The 20,581-nt window shown below is 46.0% G+C and overlaps 1 protein-coding gene and 1 long non-coding RNA gene across 2 annotated transcripts in view; both read right to left on the reverse strand.

The window, feature by feature from the left end:
• Positions 1–4,160: 4,160 nt before the first annotated feature.
• LOC148648609 (uncharacterized) overlaps positions 4,161–20,581 on the reverse strand; it is a 48,740-nt gene continuing 32,319 nt past the window's right edge. Inside the window, exon 9 of the mRNA XM_088607140.1 lies at positions 4,161–4,357. Coding sequence (XP_088463266.1) covers positions 4,355–4,357 — 3 coding nt within the window. The 3' untranslated portion in view covers positions 4,161–4,354. The remainder of the gene's footprint in view (positions 4,358–20,581) is intronic.
• LOC148648610 (uncharacterized) lies at positions 13,329–19,133 on the reverse strand. Its single transcript, XR_015926538.1, has 3 exons — positions 18,182–19,133; positions 15,027–17,410; positions 13,329–13,358 (listed from the first exon to the last, which is right to left on the reverse strand). It is a non-coding gene; the product is annotated as an uncharacterized LOC148648610 (long non-coding RNA).

The following is a 20,581-nucleotide window of genomic DNA, read 5'->3' on the forward strand; positions in this document are numbered from 1 at the left end:
TGTCCAGTCCTGGGCCTGGAGGGGTCAGTCAGTGTGTCTGCAGCAGGGCTGTCCAGTCCTGGGCCTGGAGGGGTCAGTCAGTGTGTCTGCAGCAGGGCTGTCCAGTCCTGGGCCTGGAGGGGTCAGTCAGTGTGTCTGCAGCAGGGCTGTCCAGTCCTGGGCCTGGAGGGGTCAGTCAGTGTGTCTGCAGCAGGGCTGTCCAGTCCTGGGCCTGGAGGGGTCGGACAGTGTGTCTGGTGTTTGCCATGAAGGAAGTACTGTCCTTACTATTTGGTCACTAACGATCCCGGGATGCTGTCAGTGAGAGTCGGGATGTGAACCCCAGAGTCCTTGCTCATCTCCACTCTGGACTTCAACAGTTCTGTCCTCCTAAGAGTCCCTCCTGCTGAGCCGCTGTGTAGCGCGTCCAGTTCAGAGCCTTTACCGGAGCTTGAGAACAAAGCCCTGAGAAGGAGCAGAGGCTGGTGGCTGAACAGAGTGACCTGCTGGCAGAGCTGCTGCAAGGTCTGCTGAGGAATCTCCTGGGGAGCCAGGAGACTTGGAAACTAACTGCAGTTCCTTCTCTGCAGCGTGCCGCGGGAGATGCATCAGGACCTTCAGACAGTGGTGCACCCCTCTGGAGTTCTGCAGGACCGGCACGCCCGGCGCCGACGAGGGGAACTGGGCCCAGTCCATCTGGCACATGGGAGTTCCCCTAGCAAACCTCATCCAGGTAGGGCTCAGATCCAGCCCAGCAGGGCGATCTAGCTTGTTCGATCAGAGGATCGCTGTCGTCTTCCCCGTGCAAGAGGAGGCAGCGTGTTTTCTTTGTTTTTTTTATTTAGTTGGGTATACTGCGGCCACACCCGGAAGACTGCAACTGTGTGAAGTGTGTCCCCGTTGTGAAGAAAAACGTAAGTGTGATGCTTTGGTCTCTGTTTCTGAAAAGATTGGTTATTTTATAAAAAATATTTCTGACTCTTCTATAGCCCATTTCTGGACATTCCACTCAAAGTGCAGTTTGAAGGGTGAGTCAAAGCTTTTTCAAGCAGCAACTCAAATAATTTGCAATATCGATGCTGTCTGCTGTGGAAGTCACACAGTATCGGACCTTGCAAAACATTTCCTGTATATCGCTCGAAAGCTCAGACAAGAGATTCTGCAGGGCTTTGTTTTACACAGGTGGTATCATCTGAGAAAAAAAATAACCTGAGCTTGAAAGAGCCAAGAACTGCCTGGGTCTGAACGCAGCGCCTGGCCCCGCCTCCTCTGGGCGGGGTCTGAACGCAGCGCCTGGCCCCGCCTCCTCTGGGCGGGGTCTGAACGCAGCGCCTGGCTCCGCCTCCTCTGGGCGGGGTCTGAACGCAGCGCCTGGCTCTGTCGCCTCTGCAGAAAGACAAACCGGACGAGTGCAAATCCTGTGGTCAGGGCAGGGACCTCCTCTGCTGCGACCAGTGTTTTCGGCTTTTCCACGGCGAATGTCACCTGCCGCCCCTCCCCGGACAGGCGGATCCACAGTGAGTGAGAAATAAAGACAGACAGGCGAAACGTGGCACCCTGCCACAGTCACACCCGCCCGTCACTGCAGCGCAGAATTTTCCTTGATGAACATTTGCTTGGTCTTTGTCAGGGTGGCATGGTGGCGCAGTCGGTCATAGTGATACCTCGCTGGACCCTGGGCTCACTTTTTGGGTTGATGTCTGTGTGGAGTTTGCATGTTCTCCTGCAGATCCCACGGTCCAAAGACACATGGGCGGGTTACTGTCTTCTGGGAAAACTGGTGTGTGTGTGTCCTATCCAGGGTGTACCCTGCCTTGTGCCCGTTGCTTGCTGGGATAGACTCTGGCTCCCCGTCACCCTGATTTTGTAGAAGTGGTTAAATAAATGCACCAGAATAAGAGGAAGAACATGAAAGAAAAATATCAACCAGTGTTCTCTGTTTAAAATGACATGACATACTGTGTTGCAGGGCAGAATGGATCTGCACACTGTGTGAGTTCAGCAGAACCCTGGTGCTCCTGCCTGGGATCCACAGCAGGTCGGAGGTGCTGGGGCTGGAGATGCAGAGCCAGCAGGCGGTAAGGCTCGTGTCCTGATCCTACTGCACACGACTCGATGGATCTTTCACACTGATTGTACTGGCGCCTGGTTCCCGTGATCAAGGATCTGATATCACTTCCTAGAGTGAAAGTCTTTCCAAATTACAATTTAACTCATGATGGTTACTGTAGATGGGATTTAAGTTATCATTATAATAATCATATAGTTATCCTCAGTTATTATTTCCAAATCCAGGACTTGGTATTGGCAGGTAGCCAATGACAAAAAGCACACATTTTGAAATCTGTTTGAAATCTGACATTCATGCTGATCTCTTTTTCCTTTTTTTTTTGCAGAAATGTGTGTATCTTCTCCTCAGACTGTACTGCAAGCAAAACAGTGGCCCTTTCACTAAAAATCCCAGCAGTGTAAGTAGCATCTACTGCTGTAAACTCACAGCTGTTGAGTCTCTCAGTCCACAGTTTTTAAAAATGCTGATTGAGACACCCAAAGGATGCAGTAAACTAAACAGACAGGTACAATGGGAATTACAGGGCATTACTTTAATAAGTAAAGGTATCAGTATGTAAAAATAATATTTTTTAACTGTTATACATGGGGAAAAGCAGAATAAGGGGTACTACCTAAGGGGTAGTTAAGGAGGGGAGACCCCATTACCTAAACACGTAATTATAATTACAATGGGAATTGCATTACTTTAATAAGATATCAGAATATAAGGGTTATAATTTTATACATTTTACCGTGCTAGATAAAGGATATTATGGATAAATTATTATAATGAGAAGTAAATTACATCACAGAAGCCCACAGCATGTACTTACACAGACAGATATACAGGTCTGATGACTGTATAAAAGCCATTGTAACATACCAGCCTGTACAAGACAAAACTGTGTTTAAAATCACAAATGCTACGTGATTTCACAATGCATCGATAGATCTGAAAGTGAAAGTTGAATCTGAATCTGTAATTTATCATTTTTGGTTTGATTTTAGTTTCATCCCTTTGTTTTTCTTAAGCTCAAGAGATACTGTGAGATCATCAAGCGCCCCATGTGGCTGGATAAAGTCAAGGAGAAGCTCCTGGAGCAGAAGTACCAGCAGGTGGGCCAGTTCGTCCAGGACATCCGGCTCATCTTCCAGAACTGTGTCCAGTACAACAAGGTGAGAACCTGGGACGGTCTAGAGTTCTTCTTTCCTGAGCAAAACAACATGGCACTGTGGAACTAATGGAGATCTGTGTAAAAGGTAGAGAGATGAGGGCCCATCTATGAAGATAAACAGAGATCAGAGCAGCTGCTCTCTCTACAGTGTCGATCCTACAGAGATCAGAGCAGCTGCTCTCTCTACAGTGTCGATCCTACAGAGATCAGAGCAGCTGCTCTCTACAGTATGAACAAGAACAGAGATCCAGGGGGAGGGGGCAGACGTGTGTGTACTTCTGTTTTTGTTCTGATGGCTTGTTTCCCATTAGAAATACTTCTACAAGAGAATGGGGAAAGAGCTCGGGAGGTTCTTCGAGAGGCAGTTCGAACACGTGTTCAACATCGGCTACGAAGACTAGAAGCCCTGGCAGCCACAATGAGGGCGATGTGAAAAGATCGCAGTCGCTGTGGTTTATAGCGCAGCCTGGAGGACATTCTGTACACCTGCTCCCCAGGATCCACAGCTTTCCTCAAGCCAATAAGAGACCCAGCTCTCTCTAAATCAGAAGCAGTTATTCTCAGCTGTGGCCTGCACACGTACAGAGAATCGCCTTTATCTGCCCTGGCTGTGTCTGCAGTGAGGAAGGAGGGACAGGGCAGCAGGACTGAGGCTCAGCAGAGTTTACTGTCCTGTAATGGTTAACGGGTCTTTCAAAATACAGGTGAAAAGAAAAAGGTTTCTGGAAAAGAGTTTTTGATGTACATTCTGTATATGTGGAATCGGTACAAATTATATCATGTAACTTACAATGCACAGCTGTGTGTGTCCCTTATATGACAGAAACCTACAGCCAGTTTTAAATTGGTGTAGCAACTGACCCTTCAACTTAACCAACAACCTGCTCAAGCTGTAAATTGGGCTTACAGACAGGGATCTGAATCTAGCATATGTGTGAAGAAAACAAGACAAACTTCTGCATAAAGAACGTACATTTATTTCAGTTACAGCTCCCATGAGCTTAAAAAACAATGAGTTTAAAAAACAATCTAATATTACTTCATGAATGCATAGATAAATTTCCCGTCCCTCAGTCCCCGATACTGCGGCGAGAGTTCGGGCATCCCTCCTCTCCCTCTTCTCTCCCTGTTGTTCTTCACCCTTGATTTCACTTGACAGGGAAGAAACGGAAGATAAAGACATTAGAAAGCAAAAACTCAACCCTCCCCACACAAACACTCCACCAGGTTCCCTTGGGACCCTGCAGCAAAGTCCTCGACAGCGTCGTGGTCCTCTTCAGCTGATGTACTGTACTATACTTGGGCTTGATTACGATACTCTGTAGCTACAACTGCTTTTTGCAGTGTCAGAATCATCAGCGATGAGAGGCAGAAAGGGGTTTTCTAGAGTCTCAGAACCCAGGCCCTCTGAATTGCTGGGACTTTGGGAAGCTGGCTGATGTCCACCAGTGGTGAGATGAAAACACCTCTGAACTTTTCCTTACAGTCCAGCTGTGGGAGTTCCACAAGCACAAAGTTTCCAGTGCCACACAGATGGTCTAGGGCACATCGCACACAACACTCTGACCAGGAGAGCTTATCTCATGCACGCTGCTTCAGGCTCCAATCCTTTCTCAATGCAACCTACTGCTTTAAATTGTATGAATCAGAATGGTAGCACTGGACCAGTACAATTACAACACTGGTATTTGTATTGTAATCACGTGGGCAGGCCTTGAGCAAAAACCCAGAGAGGTGCCCCTTTGCAGGTCCCTGTTTCCCCCATGCCACTCCAGTCTGGACTAACTCTCTGTGCTGTCCACCAGTTAGACACAGGGAGCTCTCGAATGATTGTAGGAGTGGCCGCAAGGTCCAGCACGTCCCCAACATTCCCAGATGGAAGACCAGCAGGGTGAGGATTCCCATATTGCCCTATTCCAACTGTTTTCAGGACAGTCTCCCAGTCAAGCTTATCTTTCCTATTCCCAATCACCTATAAGATGGATAAGCTCGACTAGGAGCCTGTGCTGAAAACAGACTCATGAGACTGTTAGGATCTGAAAAATAACTACAATTTAACATGGAACAAGTTAAAGTTTTATTCCTGCTGAAAAGCAAAGAAAGAAAACATGTTTTGGCCGTGGAGCCTTCTTCAGGTTCTTCAAATTGTCTTATCTTCCCCAATGTCCCCTAGTATGGTTGCTGGGTTAGCCACTGTCAGACTGAGCTTAGGGCTGCAAGCTTTTGGACAGGTGTAATCAATTGTAAGTGGCCAAGACCCATTAGATGTTCACACCGACCACATGGGGGAGTTAGTGAGAGACTGGGCTGGCCTGATTATCCCTTCCTAAGCCAGGTCCCTCACTGCTGACTGTGCCTCTGTGTGGATGTGGTATTGTGTGTGGTCCTGGAATTGTGCAGGGTGCCATGATGGCAGGGCCACAATCCAGTTTGTGCCTTGGCCAAGAGACTGGATATGTTCACTCATCAATCCCCACACCCCCTCTGTTTCTCAGCTTTTCACAATGGGTTTGACTGTGTGTATCTGACAACTGTCATGCTTAAACAAAAAATCGGGGTTTCATGGCAATCTGGCTTCCCCGGTAACTGCCAGTACTTTATTAAATAAATGTGCCTTTCCAATTTTTCCATGATATCTGCTCCTGATATTGTACCTTTGGAAATGGGGCTACTCTGGTTAAACTGTAGGGGTAACACTCGTGTAGCCCTCTCCTCAGCTCAGGGGCTGTCCCATTCACCCCTTCTATCAAAACTGTTTCTTGTGTGGTTGGGAAATCAAGGTCGGTTATCAAAACTGAAGCCCCTTATCTACCAAACAAATGCACTGCCCACCTCCTAACATTTAATAATAATAATAATAATAATAATAATAATAATAATAATAATAATAATTGCTTACACTTATACAGAGCTTTTCTGGACACTCCACTCAAAGCGCTTTACAGGTAATGGGGATCCCCTCCACCTCCACCAGTGTGCAGCCCCACCTGGATGATGCGACGGCAGCCATAGTACGCCAGAACGCTCCCCACACACCAGCTCTCAGTGGGGAGGAGAGCAGAGTGATGAAGCCAGTTCAAAGAGGGGGGTTATTAGGAGGCCATGATGGGTAAGGGCCAATGGGAAATTTGGCCAGGACACCGGGGTTACACCCCTTCTCTTCTAGACCTCGGTTTTACATCTCATCCGAAGGACGGCGCCTGTTTACAGTGTAGTGTCCCTGTCACTATACTGGGGCATTAGGACCCACATGGACCGCAGGGTGAGCGCCCCCTGCTGGCCCCACTAACACCTCTTCCATTTCTTCTAAACAATGTCTTCAAAGTCTGGCTCTATTCCAGAAGCACCAGCCCAGTTACTGTACATTCATTCTTTTCTGTCCATATTTGGTTGACACTCTTCTTTTCTTTCTGTTATGCTTTTAACTGCAGGAGACGTACAGGTTCCACTTCCAAAGCTTGTCTGAACTGCATTCTTGAGCTGATGAAACTGGCGCCAAAACTCAGCTGGAGTGGTTGGGGCATCTTGGAGATTTACTCTTCTCCAGTGGTGATTTGGGCATTTAGATAGCCACAGGGCTCCGGCATCAGCCATAGATGCAGGTGTGTGCGAACGTTTAGGCAGCCCTCATCTGCAGAAAGGTGTCATGTTTAGGTTTGTACCACACAGAGTTTGTGTCTACTTCTTTTACTTAGAGATTCACTGAAACATACAGCTGACCAGGGGCGCTGAAGGTTTTGCACACAACTAAGTTAAAAAGACAGAGTGCTTTCGAACCTATACCAGAATTCACCATTAGAATTATTTGGTTTTAAATCTCTGTCTCGACTTGTTTTTTCTCTCGCCCTTTCCGCCACTGGTACCACCTCATCAGCAGGTAAGTCCTTCGTCCCATGCCCCCATCTCATCTCTGTCCTTTACCCCACCCCCCTCCATGTCCAATCTGCTCCTCCTTCGTTCGCTTCCCCATCCCTGGTATCCAGTTCGGGCTCCAAGTTCATTTCTCCTGCCAGTCGCCCTATGTTTCACGTCCCTGTCTCGTCTCCTCTTTACCCCTCTCCCCCTGTCCAGCCTCAGTCTCATCCCTTCTGTCCTCTGCTCCTACCAAAGCCACCCCCCTCGACGTCCGCACAGGTAAGTCCCTCGCCTCATTCCCCCATCTCATGCGCGTTTTATCCCCGGCATCCGATCCGATCCCAGGCCCATTTCTCTTCCTCTCATCCTCAGTGGCTGCTGCCACCACCTCTTGGCCCTGGGTCCACCCAGCCTCCTACCTCTGCCTACCCAACAAACGCCCCTCGACTCAAGTCTCTATCCCCGACGTCCAATCCAGCACTGGGATCATTTCTCCCACTCCACACCGCTACCTCTTGGATCCAGAACTGCTCTCACTTCACGTAACATCCACACACGTAAATGCCATGAGCTACAGTACCACAGCTGGAGTCTGGAGCTATCCATAAATGCCTAGCTGCCCGGAGGGGGGGAATCCATTGGGCCGGGACCCCCCGGACAAGCCTCCACACTTTCTTCAAGCCTGCCACTCCATCCGTCCAGGAAACCCTCATCAAAGTTAACGGCTATAAAAGGCCTAGTTGCTTCTGCCAACCTCCATCTCTCCTTCTGACCACCGCACGCATCAAGTGCAGGAGTCTTCAATTTCCATTGCTGCTTTTGGGGGTCACAATTAGAAACACAGGCCCGCATCCATCCAGATAACACCGGTACCACTAACCCATTCCAATAATAGCAGCGATTTCCTTTCCCATCTACGAAGAGCCTACATGGTTTCTCATCATTTAGACCCTGCGTTCGTTTGAATTCCCTTCCATCAACACCTCAACGCGTACTCATAATAAGCGACTCGCCTACGCCAACAGAAGCCCACTTCCCTACAGTAAACCACAACACAGTTGTACCGCTGCCACAACCCAGATCACACCTTCTCTCCTTCTTCAGGCCCGTCCAAACTCTGCATTGGTGGTTTGGGGTCCCGCTTGCATCTTTTTGGGGGTCCTGGCCTCCTCGTCCTATGGCCAGGAGGTCGGCCCTCAGCCAAGCGGGTTAAGCCAAACATTCGCTCCACAGTAGTTCGTTACGCTTTGATTTTGGGCGTTGTCATTCCTCATGAACTCAGGTTAAGAAAGGATCAGCATTGATGAGAGCATTTCAAATCACAATGACAGTAAAATGTGCTCAGTAACGTATAAATCCTCCAATTTACATCACAAAATAGACCCAATTTCCAGGTCTGCGTAGCACCATGTTCTGTGAATCAGAATGAGGCAACACAACTTCTGGTGAGGTGAAGTGGCCCTTTGACACTGGAAACAAGCAGGCTTGTGACTCCCTCTCTTTTAATCAAATAGAAATATTGCTCTCGTCTTTGAGACGGTTTTGCTGACAATTACTACTCACTTATTAACTCTACATGCAGATCATGTTGGAACAGTTCTGCAGGGAAATATCTGCTGCACAACCAGGAAATTTAGTACGTATTGGCTCATCCATCACATCACACCGGTCTATTACAGTGACTAGTGAGCAGAAAGGGCTTCATCAAGTTGCAGTTCATGGGAACTCTTGCTCTTGCCTGTGGCAACACCACTGGTTTGCGAAACCATGGCGACTTCCAGTACTTTAAATACATTAAATTACTGGTCTGAGAAAGTGGGACTGGGAATTAGAAATTGGGATTGGTTCCTTTTGAGGAGCAGGAATAACCAGAATATAACTCAAATTGAAACAACGGCCAAAAGTAAAACCTTATTTCAACGTCTAAAGTCTTTCTGTCCCTCGAAATACAGGTGAAAAGAAAACGCTTCTCTGAAAAGCAGTGTGTGCTGCATATATATGCACACAAGACATATAGTAACTTTCATTTCTTGTCAGTTGCTAACCTACCACCTCATGGAAACCTCAAGGTCACCACTGGTAAATGTTAGTTTCGTTGAGGTCAGAAAGCACAAACATTTTCTATTGAATTCAATGTAACAAACTGACACCTTGTCTTAACTTGGTATAAATCCAAAAAAACATGGTAAATTTTTGCAAAAAGAAAACGTTTCTACTGCATATATGATTTTATAATAGCATCAGAGGTGTCAGGTAGTGTGAGCAGCTTTATCCAGAGCAGCAGCTGGTGCACTGGAGGCTCCTGTAACATCCTAAACCTGACTGACACTGGAAGTGCTAACAGACACAACACTGTGACACTGAGAGAAAACTGGTCCTGAGGCTGTTTTCCACTGCGACACTGAAGACACAGATAAGAGAGCCTGGCCAGCTCTCACCTGACACCCCAGACTGTCACTCCCCCAGGACACTGCCTGAACTGTGCAGGAATAATACTTTACACCCAAACTACACAACCCTGAGCAGCAAGCACACAGCTAGAAAAGTACAGTTTTACACATCTGTACCTCAGTGTTTAAGATAAGACTTTACTGATCCCGTAGGGAAATTGATGATAAGACAAGATAAGAATCTTATCTTAATACTAATAATATCACACATCACACAGGGACAGGACAGCACAACACTCATGTCAACATGATACTGCAGGGTGGACAGAGCAGGACCATGTGAAAGAGAGAGAGAGATATGCAGGTTAATGAATGAATAATGAATAAGGCCAGAAGTGTAGAAACACACAGTATAATCCTGTGTGATAATTTCTAGTTTCCTCTGCCCTGTTCCCCTGAAGGAACTACATTTCCCAGCAAGACCAGGGGGCTCGTTCGCCCATTTCCTGGGAGAACCTTTAGCAATGACACTCTCCCTCAGCGTACAGAAGGCAGGGCAAGCACAGCTCTCTGTCTACTGTCTCCAGGACCACTGGGATAAAGGAATCCTGTTGGCACTAACACAGAAATTAAAAACGAGATACAGAGAGAAAAGGATCTGGGGGAATCTGTAGAGCTCTTTATCTATCGTTTGACAAAGGATGAAAATAAAGTTGTTTGAGCAGCTCTATCCAGAGCAGAAACATCCTAAACCTGACAGTTTTACACATCTGTACCTCAGTGTTTAATACTAATAATATCACACATCACACAGGGACAGGACAGCACAACACTCATGTCAACAGGACTTACATCAGACTGCAGGGTGGACAGAGCAGGACCATGTGAAAGAAAGAGAGAGAAATACAGGTTAGAGCACAACCCAACTGGACCACGTCTGTGTGTTCTACTGTAGAGACTCCCTCTGTCCTGATGACACAGTGGAGTGGGGATTATATAGGATCACGGACTGAGCTCAGGGCAGCAGCTCCTCTCTCTCACTGAATGAGTGACCATCAAGACAATGGCTCCTTCTTGCTATAATCTCAGCACCATGATTAACATACATGTAATCACCTCTCAATTTTAACAAATCAGACGTGCAAATAAATAAGGGCTCAAGTGCAAAAAGACATTGACATTGACCTTACCCTGTACCCAATATAATCCTTTCTCATGAATTTTGTAGTTTATTCCACCCCGTTCCCATGAAGAAACTACATTTCCCAGGAGGGAAGGGAGGGATCAGTAGACAATTTCCTGTGTCATGAGGCTCAGCTGTAAGTAAGTACACTTGGAGTGTACACGTCATGGCACGAACAGCTCTATGTCTACTGTTTCAGAACAGAATCACAGGCTAGAACACTACTCATCAGCTTCCAATTAAAACAGCCTAGAATGACAAATGAATCAGTGCAGAAGTGTACAGAACACATAGTATCATCCCATCCAAATAACTGTAGGTTATTTGAAGGAATCTTTGGAATAATGTACTTGTTTGCACTATAAAGAAATTAATAAAAAACTGAGGCTGTTTTCCACTCCGACACTGAAGACACAGATAACAGAGCCTGGCCAGCTCTCACCTGACACCCCAGACTGTCGCTCCCCCAGGACACTGCCTGAATTGTGCAGGAATAATACTTCACCTTTTACACATCACACCCCAAACTACACAACCCTGAGCAGCAAGCACACAGCTAGAAAAGGACAGTTTCACACATCTGTACCTCAGTGTTTAATACTAATAATATCACACATCACACAGGGACAGGACAGCACAACACTCATGTCAACAGTACTTACCAGCTTCTGCAGGGTGGACAGAGCAGGACCATGTGAAAGAGGCAGAGAGACAGAAATACAGGTTAGAGCACAACCCAACTGGACCTCGTCTGTGTGTTATAATGTACATACACTCATCCTCTAATCAGGTCACTCATTGTCTTTCCTCCTGTCTCTCTCTTTCTTTCCAATCACAGAAACGATGCACACCCTGTTTCTCTCTGTCAGGTGTCTGAGCCACTACCCTCAGTCCACCTGTACATGATCCTACACTAGAACACTTCTGTACACTGTGATGTGACATTGTGATGGAAGCAGTGAGGACTGTTGAACCCTGAATCCTGTCCAGCACAAGGAGGACCTCTTCCCTGATGTCAGGCTTCCTTCCTATGGAAGGAATAATGACAATTCACACGTCACACAGGAACAGGACAGCACAACACTCATGTCAACAGGACTTACCTTTTTCTGCAGGGTGGGCAGAGCAGGATCCTGTGAAAGAGAGAGAGAGAAATACAGGTTAATGAATGAATAATGAATAAGGCCAGAAGTGCAGAAACGCACAGTGGACTGCTTTAACACACTGGTCTGTATGTCCTCATAGTGACCAGTGCTCACTGTGTGTCCAGTGAACTGGTTTAACACACTGGTCTATTTGTCCTCATAGTGACCAGTGCTCACTGTGTGTCCAGTGAACTGGTTTAACACACTGGTCTATTTGTCCTCATAGTGACCAGTGCTCACTGTGTGTCCAGTGGACTGATTGTACACACTAGCCTATATGTCCTCATAGTGACCAGTGCTCACTGTGTGTCCAGTGAACTGGTTTAACACACTGGTCTGTATGTCCTCATAGTGACCAGTGCTCACTGTGTGTCCAGTGGACTGGTTTAACACACTACTCTATATGTCCTCATAGTGACCAGTGCTCACTGTGTGTCCAGTGGACTGGTTTAACACACTACTCTATATGTCCTCATAGTGACCAGTGCTCACTGTGTGTCCAGTGGACTGGTTGTACACACTGGTCTCTACGTCCTCATACTAGTGACAAATACTCACTGTGTTGTAATATAGACTCTGTCTCAATGACACATTACAGTGTTCATTATATAGCATCAGAGACTGAACACTAATAAAGAGACACGAGAAAGCTCAGGAATACTATAGGGCTGATGGGAATTCTTTTCCCAGAGGATGAAAATCAAAATCTGACCAACCCTGACCTGTCAGGTAGTGTGAGCAGCTGTATCGAGAGCAGGAGCTGGTTCACTGGAGGCTCCTGTAACATCCTAAACCTGACTGACACTGGAAGTGCTAACAGACACACAGCACTGTGACACTGAGAGAAAACTGGTCCTGAGGCTGTTTTCCACTGCGACACTGAAGACACAGATAACAGAGCCTGGCCAGCTCTCACCTGACACCCCAGACTGTCGCTCCCCCAGGACACTGCCTGAACTGTGCAGGAATAATACTTCACCTTTTACACATCACACCCCAAACTACACAACCCTGAGCAGCAAGCACACAGCTAGAAAAGTACAGTTTTACACATCTGTACCTCATCACAGAGGGACAGGACAGCACAACACTCATGTCAACAGTACTTACCAGCTTCTGCAGGGTGGACAGAGCAGGACCATGTGAAAGAGGCAGAGAGACAGAAATACAGGTTAGAGCACAACCCAACTGGACCTCGTCTGTGTGTTATAATGTACATACACTCATCCTCTAATCAGGTCACTCATTGTCTTTCCTCCTGTCTCTCTCTTTCCTTCCAATCACAGAAACGATGCACACCCTGTTTCTCTCTGTCAGGTGTCTGAGCCAGTACCCTCAGTCCACCTGTACATGATCCTACACTAGAACACTTCTGTACACTGTGATGTGACATTGTGATGGAAGCAGTGAGGACTGTTGAACCCTGAATCCTGTCCAGCACAAGGAGGACCTCCTCCCTGATGTCAGGCTTCCTTCCTATGGAAGGAATAATGACAATTCACACATCACACAGGGACAGGACAGCACAACACATGTCAACAGTACTTACCTTTTTCTGCAGGGTGGGCAGAGCAGGATCCTGTGAAAGAGAGAGAGAGAAATACAGGTTAATGAATGAATAATGAATAAGGCCAGAAGTGCAGAAACACACAGTGGACTGGTTTAACACACTGGTCTGTAAGTCCTCATAGTGACCAGTGCTCACTGTGTGTCCAGTGAACTGGTTTAACACACTGGTTTATTTGTCCTCATAGTGACCAGTGCTCACTGTGTGTCCAGTGAACTGGTTTAACACACTGGTCTATTTGTCCTCATAGTGACCAGTGCTCACTGTGTGTCCAGTGGACTGATTGTACACACTAGCCTATATGTCCTCATAGTGACCAGTGCTCACTGTGTGTCCAGTGAACTGGTTTAACACACTGGTCTGTATGTCCTCATAGTGACCAGTGCTCACTGTGTGTCCAGTGGACTGGTTTAACACACTGCTCTATATGTCCTCATAGTGACCAGTGCTCACTGTGTGTCCAGTGGACTGGTTGTACACACTGGTCTCTACGTCCTCATACTAGTGACAAATACTCACTGTGTTGTAATATAGACTTTGTCTCAATGACACATTACAGTGTTCATTATATAGCATCAGAGACTGAACACTAATAAAGAGACACGAGAAAGCTCAGGAATACTATAGGGCTGATGGGAATTCTTTTCCCAGAGGATGAAAATCAAAATCTGACCAACCCTGACCTGTCAGGTAGTGTGAGCAGCTGTATCGAGAGCAGGAGCTGGTTCACTGGAGGCTCCTGTAACATCCTAAACCTGACTGACACTGGAAGTGCTAACAGACACACAGCACTGTGACACTGAGAGAAAACTGGTCCTGAGGCTGTTTTCCACTCCCACACTGAAGACACAGATAACAGAGCCTGGCCAGCTCTCACCTGACACCCCAGACTGTCGCTCCCCCAGGACACTGCCTGAATTGTGCAGGAATAATACTCCACCATTTACACATCACACTCAACTACACAACCCTGAGCAGCAAGCACACAGCTGTAAAAGTACAGTTTTACACATCTGTACCTCAGTGTTTAAGATAAGACTTTACTGATCCTGTAGGGAAATTGATCATAAGACAAGATAAGAATCTTATCTTAATACTAATAATATCACACATCACACAGGGACAGGACAGCTCATGTCAACATGATACTGCAGGGTGGACAGAGCAGGACCATGTGAAAGAGAGAGAGATATATACAGGTTAATTAATGAATAAGGCCAGAAGTGTAGAAACACACAGTATAATCCTGTGTGATAATTTCTAGTTTCCTCTGCCCTGTTCCCCTGAAGGAACTACATTTCCCAGCAAGACCAGGGGGCTCATCCACCCATTTCCTGGGAGAACCTTTAGCAAAGACACTCTCCCTCAGTGTACAGAAGGCAGGGCAAGCACAGCTCTCTGTCTACTGTCTCCAGGACCACTGGGATAAAGGAATCCTGTTGGCACTAACAAAGAAATTAAAAACAAGATACAGAGAGAAAAGGATCTGGGGGAATCTGTAGAGCTCTTTATCTATCGTTTGACAAAGGATGAAAATAAAGTTGTTTGAGCAGCTCTATCCAGAGCAGCAACATCCTAAACCTGACAGTTTTACACATCTGTACCTCAGTGTTTAATACTAATAATATCACACATCACACAGGGACAGGACAGCACAACACTCATGTCAACAGTACGTACCTCCTCCTGCAGGGTGGACAGAGCAGGACCATGTGAAAGAGAGAGAGAAATACAGGTTAGAGCACAACCCAACTGGACCACGTCTGTGTGTTCTACTGTAGAGACTCCCTCTGTCCTGATGACACAGTGGAGTGGGGATTATATAGGACCAGGGACTGAGCTCAGGGCAGCAGCTCCTCTCTCTCACTGAATGAGTGACCATCAAGACAATGGCTCCTTCTTGCTATAATCTCAGCACCATGATTAATATACATGTAATCACCTCTCAATTTTAACAAATCAGATGTGCAAATAAATAAGGCCTTAATTGCAAAAAGACATTGACCTTACCCTGTACCCAGTATAATCCTTTCTCATGAATTTTGTAGTTTATTCCACCCCGTTCCCATGAAGAAACTACATTTCCCAGGAGGGAAGGGAGGGATCAGTAGACAATTTCCTGTGTCATGAGGCTCAGTTGTAAGTAAGTACACTTGGAGTGTACACGTCATGGCACGAACAGCTCTATGTCTACTGTTTCAGAACAGGATCACAGGCTAGAACACTACTCATCAGCTTCCAATTAAAACAGCCTAGAATGACAAATGAATCAGTGCAGAAGTGTACAGAACACATAGTATCATCCCATCCAAATAACTGTAGGTTATTTGAAGGAATCTTTGGAATAATGTACTTGTTTGCACTATAAAGAAATTAATAAAAAACTGAGGCTGTTTTCCACTGCGACACTGAAGACACAGATAACAGAGCCTGGCCAGCTCTCACCTGACACCCCAGACTGTCGCTCCCCCAGGACACTGCCTGAATTGTGCAGGAATAATACTTCACCTTTTACACATCACACCCCAAACTACACAACCCTGAGCAGCAAGCACACAGCTAGAAAAGGACAGTTTTATACATCTGTACCTCAGTGTTTAATACTAATAATATCACACATCACACAGGGACAGGACAGCACAACACTCATGTCAACAGGACTTACAGCAAACTGCAGGGTGGACAGAGCAGGACCATGTGAAAGAGAGAGAGAGAAATACAGGTTAGAGCACAACCCAACTGGATCTCGTCTGTGTGTTATAATGTACATACACTCATCCTCTAATCAGGTCACTCATTGTCTTTCCTCCTGTCTCTCTCTTTCTTTCCAATCACAGAAACGATGCACACCCTGTTTCTCTCTGTCAGGTGTCTGAGCCACTACCCTCAGTCCACCTGTACATGATCCTACACTAGAACACATCTGTACACTGTGATGTGACATTGTGATGGAAGCAATGAGGACTGTTGAACCCTGAATCCTCTCCAGCACAAGGAGGACCTCCTCCCTGATGTCAGGCTTCCTTCCTATGGAAGGAATAATGACAATTCACACATCACACAGGGACAGGACAGCACAACACTCATGTCAACAGTACCTACCTTTTTCTGCAGGGTGGACAGAGCAGGACCATGTGAAAGAGAGAGAGAGAGAAATACAGGTTAGAGCACAACACATTATATAGGACCAGGGACGGAGCTCAGATCAGCAGCTCCTCTCTTTCTGACTGAATGAGTGACCATGACGATAATGTCTCCTTGCCATAATCACAGCAGCATGAGTAGAAGACAAATTGTCTCCTTCACCCCAGTCTGAAGAGCTGAGAATTGCAAGTGAATAAGGGCCGAAGAGCAAAGAGGCATTAACCTTAGCCTAAACCCAGTAGAGTTATGACTGAGGAAGTTCTAGTTTCTTCTGCCCTGTTTCAATGAAGAAACTACATTTCCCTACAGGAAAGGAAGCAGTCATGAGCCCACTTCCTGTGTCAGGAGACTTGACTTGTGATCAGGAGTGGGGCGTTTGTCCCCCAGCAGTGGTTGACAGGGGGCAGGTGCACAAAACACTCTGCCCCTGTGGCAACAGTGGAGGCAGATTTCCACCATGTAAAATAAATATATATATAATTTTTAACAAAATAAGAAACATTAAAATGGTAAACACAAATTACAAAGATGTATCTTAGTAATTATCTTCACTTGATATAGTGCCTTAGGAAGTTGCATCTTCCAACACTTTACAATAGCGGATAAAAATCTGTTAAAATAAAAGAAAACTGTTATAAGGATACAAATTATAATATAAGACACACAAGTGTTATGAAGTGCAGCAGGACACACATGCTCATTAGAAAATGGAGCAGACAGACTAGTTAAGTAAAGTCTTTCTAGCTCTCAAAAAAGCAAAAACCAAACAGAAAATGATTCCGAAACAACAAAGAGAAAGTGAGGTTAATCCTTCCGGATTGAAAGCTGAAAGACAATTCACACATCACACAGGGACAGGACAGCCCAACACTCAGGTCAACAGGACTTACCTTTTTCTGCAGGGTGGGCAGAGCAGGATCCTGTGAAAGAGAGAGAGAGAAATACAGGTTAATGAATGAATAATGAATAAGGCCAGAAGTGCAGAAAACAAACAGTGGACTGGTTTAACACACTGGTCTGTAAGTCCTCATAGTGACCAGTGCTCACTGTGTGTCCAGTGGACTGGTTGTACACACTGGTCTCTACGTCCTCATACTAGTGACAAGTACTCACTGTGTTGTAATATAGACTCTGTCTCAATGACACATTACAGTGTTCATTATATAGGATCAGAGATTGAACACTAATAAAGAGACACGAGAAAGCTCTGGAATACTATAGGGCTGATGGGAATTCTATTCCCAGAGGATGAAAATCAAAATCTGACCAACTCTGACCTGTCAGGTAGTGTGAGCAGCTGTATCCAGAGCAGGAGCTGGTTTACTGGAGGCTCCTGTAACATCCTAAACCTGACTGACACTGGAAGTGCTAACAGACACACAGCACTGTGACACTGAGAGAAAACTGGTCCTGAGGCTGTTTTCCACTCCGACACTGAAGACACAGATAACAGAGCCTGGCCAGCTCTCACCTGACACCCCAGACTGTCGCTCCCCCAGGACACTGCCTGAACTGTGCAGGAATAATACTTCACCTTTTACACATCACACCCCAAACTACACAACCCTGAGCAGCAAGCACACAGCTAGAAAAGGACAGTTTTACACATCTGTACCTCAGTGTTTAATACTAATAATATCACACATCACACAGGGACAGGACAGCACAACACTCATGTCAACAGTACTTACCTCCTCCTGCAGAGTGGACAGAGCAGGACCATGTGAAAGAGAGAGACAGAAATACAGGTTAATGAATGAATAATGAATAAGGCCCGAAGTGCAGAAACACACAGTGGACTGGTTTAACACACTGGTCTGTAAGTCCTCATAGTGACCAGTGCTCACTGTGTGTCCAGCGTAGTGGTTTAACACACTGGTCTATTTGTCCTCATAGTGACCAGTGCTCACTGTGTGTCCAGCGGACTGGTTTAACACACTGGTCTGTATGTCCTCATAGTGACCAATGCTCACTGTGTGTCCAGTGAACTGGTTTAACACACTGGTCTATTTGTCCTCATAGTGACCAGTGCTCACTGTGTGTCCAGCGTAGTGGTTTAACACACTGGTCTATTTGTCCTCATAGTGACCAGTGCGCACTGTGTGTCCAGTGGACTGGTTGTACACACTGGTCTCTATGTCCTCATACTAGTGACAAGTACTCACTGTGTTGTACTATAGACTCTGTCTCAATGACACATTACAGTGTTCATTATATAGGATCAGAGACTGAACACTAATAAAGAGACACGAGAAAGCTCTGGAATACTATAAGGCTGATGGGAATTCTATTCCCAGAGGATGAAAATCAAAACCTGACCAACCCCAGCCTGTCAGGTAGTGTGATCAGCTGTATCCAGAGCAGGAGCTGGGTTACTGGAGGTTCCTGTAACATCCTAAACCTGACTGACACTGGAAGTGTTAACAGACACACAGCACTGTGACACTGAGAGAAAACTGGTCCTGAGGCTGTTTTCCACTCCGACACTGAAGACACAGATAACAGAGCCTGGCCAGCTCTCACCTGACACCCCAGACTGTCGCTCCCCCAGGACACTGCCTGAATTGTGCAGGAATAATACTTCACCTTTTACACATCACACCCCAAACTACACAACCCTGAGCAGCAAGCACACAGCTAGAAAAGTACAGTGTTACACATCTGTACCTCAGTGTTTAATACTAATAATATCACACATCACACAGGGACAGGACAGCACAACACTCATGTCAACAGTACTTACCAGCTTCTGCAGGGTGGACAGAGCAGGACCATGTGAAAGAGGCAGAGAGACAGAAATACAGGTTAGAGCACAACCCAACTGGACCTCGTCTGTGTGTTATAATGTACATACACTCATCCTCTAATCAGGTCACTCATTGTCTTTCCTCCTGTCTCTCTCGTTCTTTCCAATCACAGAAACGATGCACACCCTGTTTCTCTCTGTCAGGTGTCTGAGCCACTACCCTCAGTCCACCTGTACATGTTCCTACACTAGAACACTTCTGTACACTGTGATGTGACATTGTGATGGAAGCAATGAGGACTGTTGAACCCTGAATCCTCTCCAGCACAAGGAGGACCTCTTCCCTGATGTCAGGCTTCCTTCCTATGGAAGGAATAATGACAATTCACACATCACACAGGGACAGGACAGCACAACACTCATGTCAACAGTACCTACCTTTTTCTGCAGGGTGGACAGAGCAGGACCATGTGAAAGAGAGAGAGAGAGAAATACAGGTTAGAGCACAACACATTATATAGGACCAGGGACGGAGCTCAGATCAGCAGCTCCTCTCTTTCTGACTGAATGAGTGACCATGACGATAATGTCTCCTTGCCATAATCACAGCAGCATGAGTAGAAGACAAATTGTCTCCTTCACCCCAGTCTGAAGAGCTGAGAATTGCAAGTGAATAAGGGCCGAAGAGCAAAGAGGCATTAACCTTAGCCTAAACCCAGTAGAGTTATGGCTGAGGACGTTGTAGTTTCTTCTGCCCTGTTTCAATGAAGAAACTACATTTCCCTACAGGAAAGGAAGCAGTCATGAGCCCACTTCCTGTGTCAGGAGACTTGACTTGTGATCAGGAGTGGGGCGTTTGTCCCCCAGCAGTGGTTGACAGGGGGCAGGTGCACAAAACACTCTGCCCCTGTGGCAACAGTGGAGGCAGATTTCCACCATGTAAAACAAATATATATATAATTTTTAACAAAATAAGAAACATTAAAAATGGTAAACACAAATTACAAAGATGTATCTTAGTAATTATCTTCACTTGATATAGTGCCTTAGGAAGTTGCATCTTCCAACACTTTACAATAGCGGTTAAAAATCTGTTAAAATAAAAGAAAACTGTTATAAGGATACAAATTATAATATAAGACACACAAGTGTTATGAAGTGCAGCAGGACATACATGCTCATTAGAAAATGGAGCAGACAGACTAGTTAAGTAAAGTCTTTCTAGCTCTCAAAAAAGCAAAAACCATAAAGAAAATGATTCCCAAACAACAAAGAGAAAGTGAGGTTAATCCTTCCGGACTGAAAGCTGAATGAGTGTAGCTTGCAGCCTTGGATGAGCCGTCAG

This window comes from Lepisosteus platostomus, chromosome 14, assembly GCF_059453375.1.
Source record: "Lepisosteus platostomus isolate fLepPlt1 chromosome 14, fLepPlt1.hap1, whole genome shotgun sequence".
In the NCBI taxonomy this organism is placed as follows: Eukaryota; Metazoa; Chordata; class Actinopteri; order Semionotiformes; family Lepisosteidae; genus Lepisosteus; species Lepisosteus platostomus.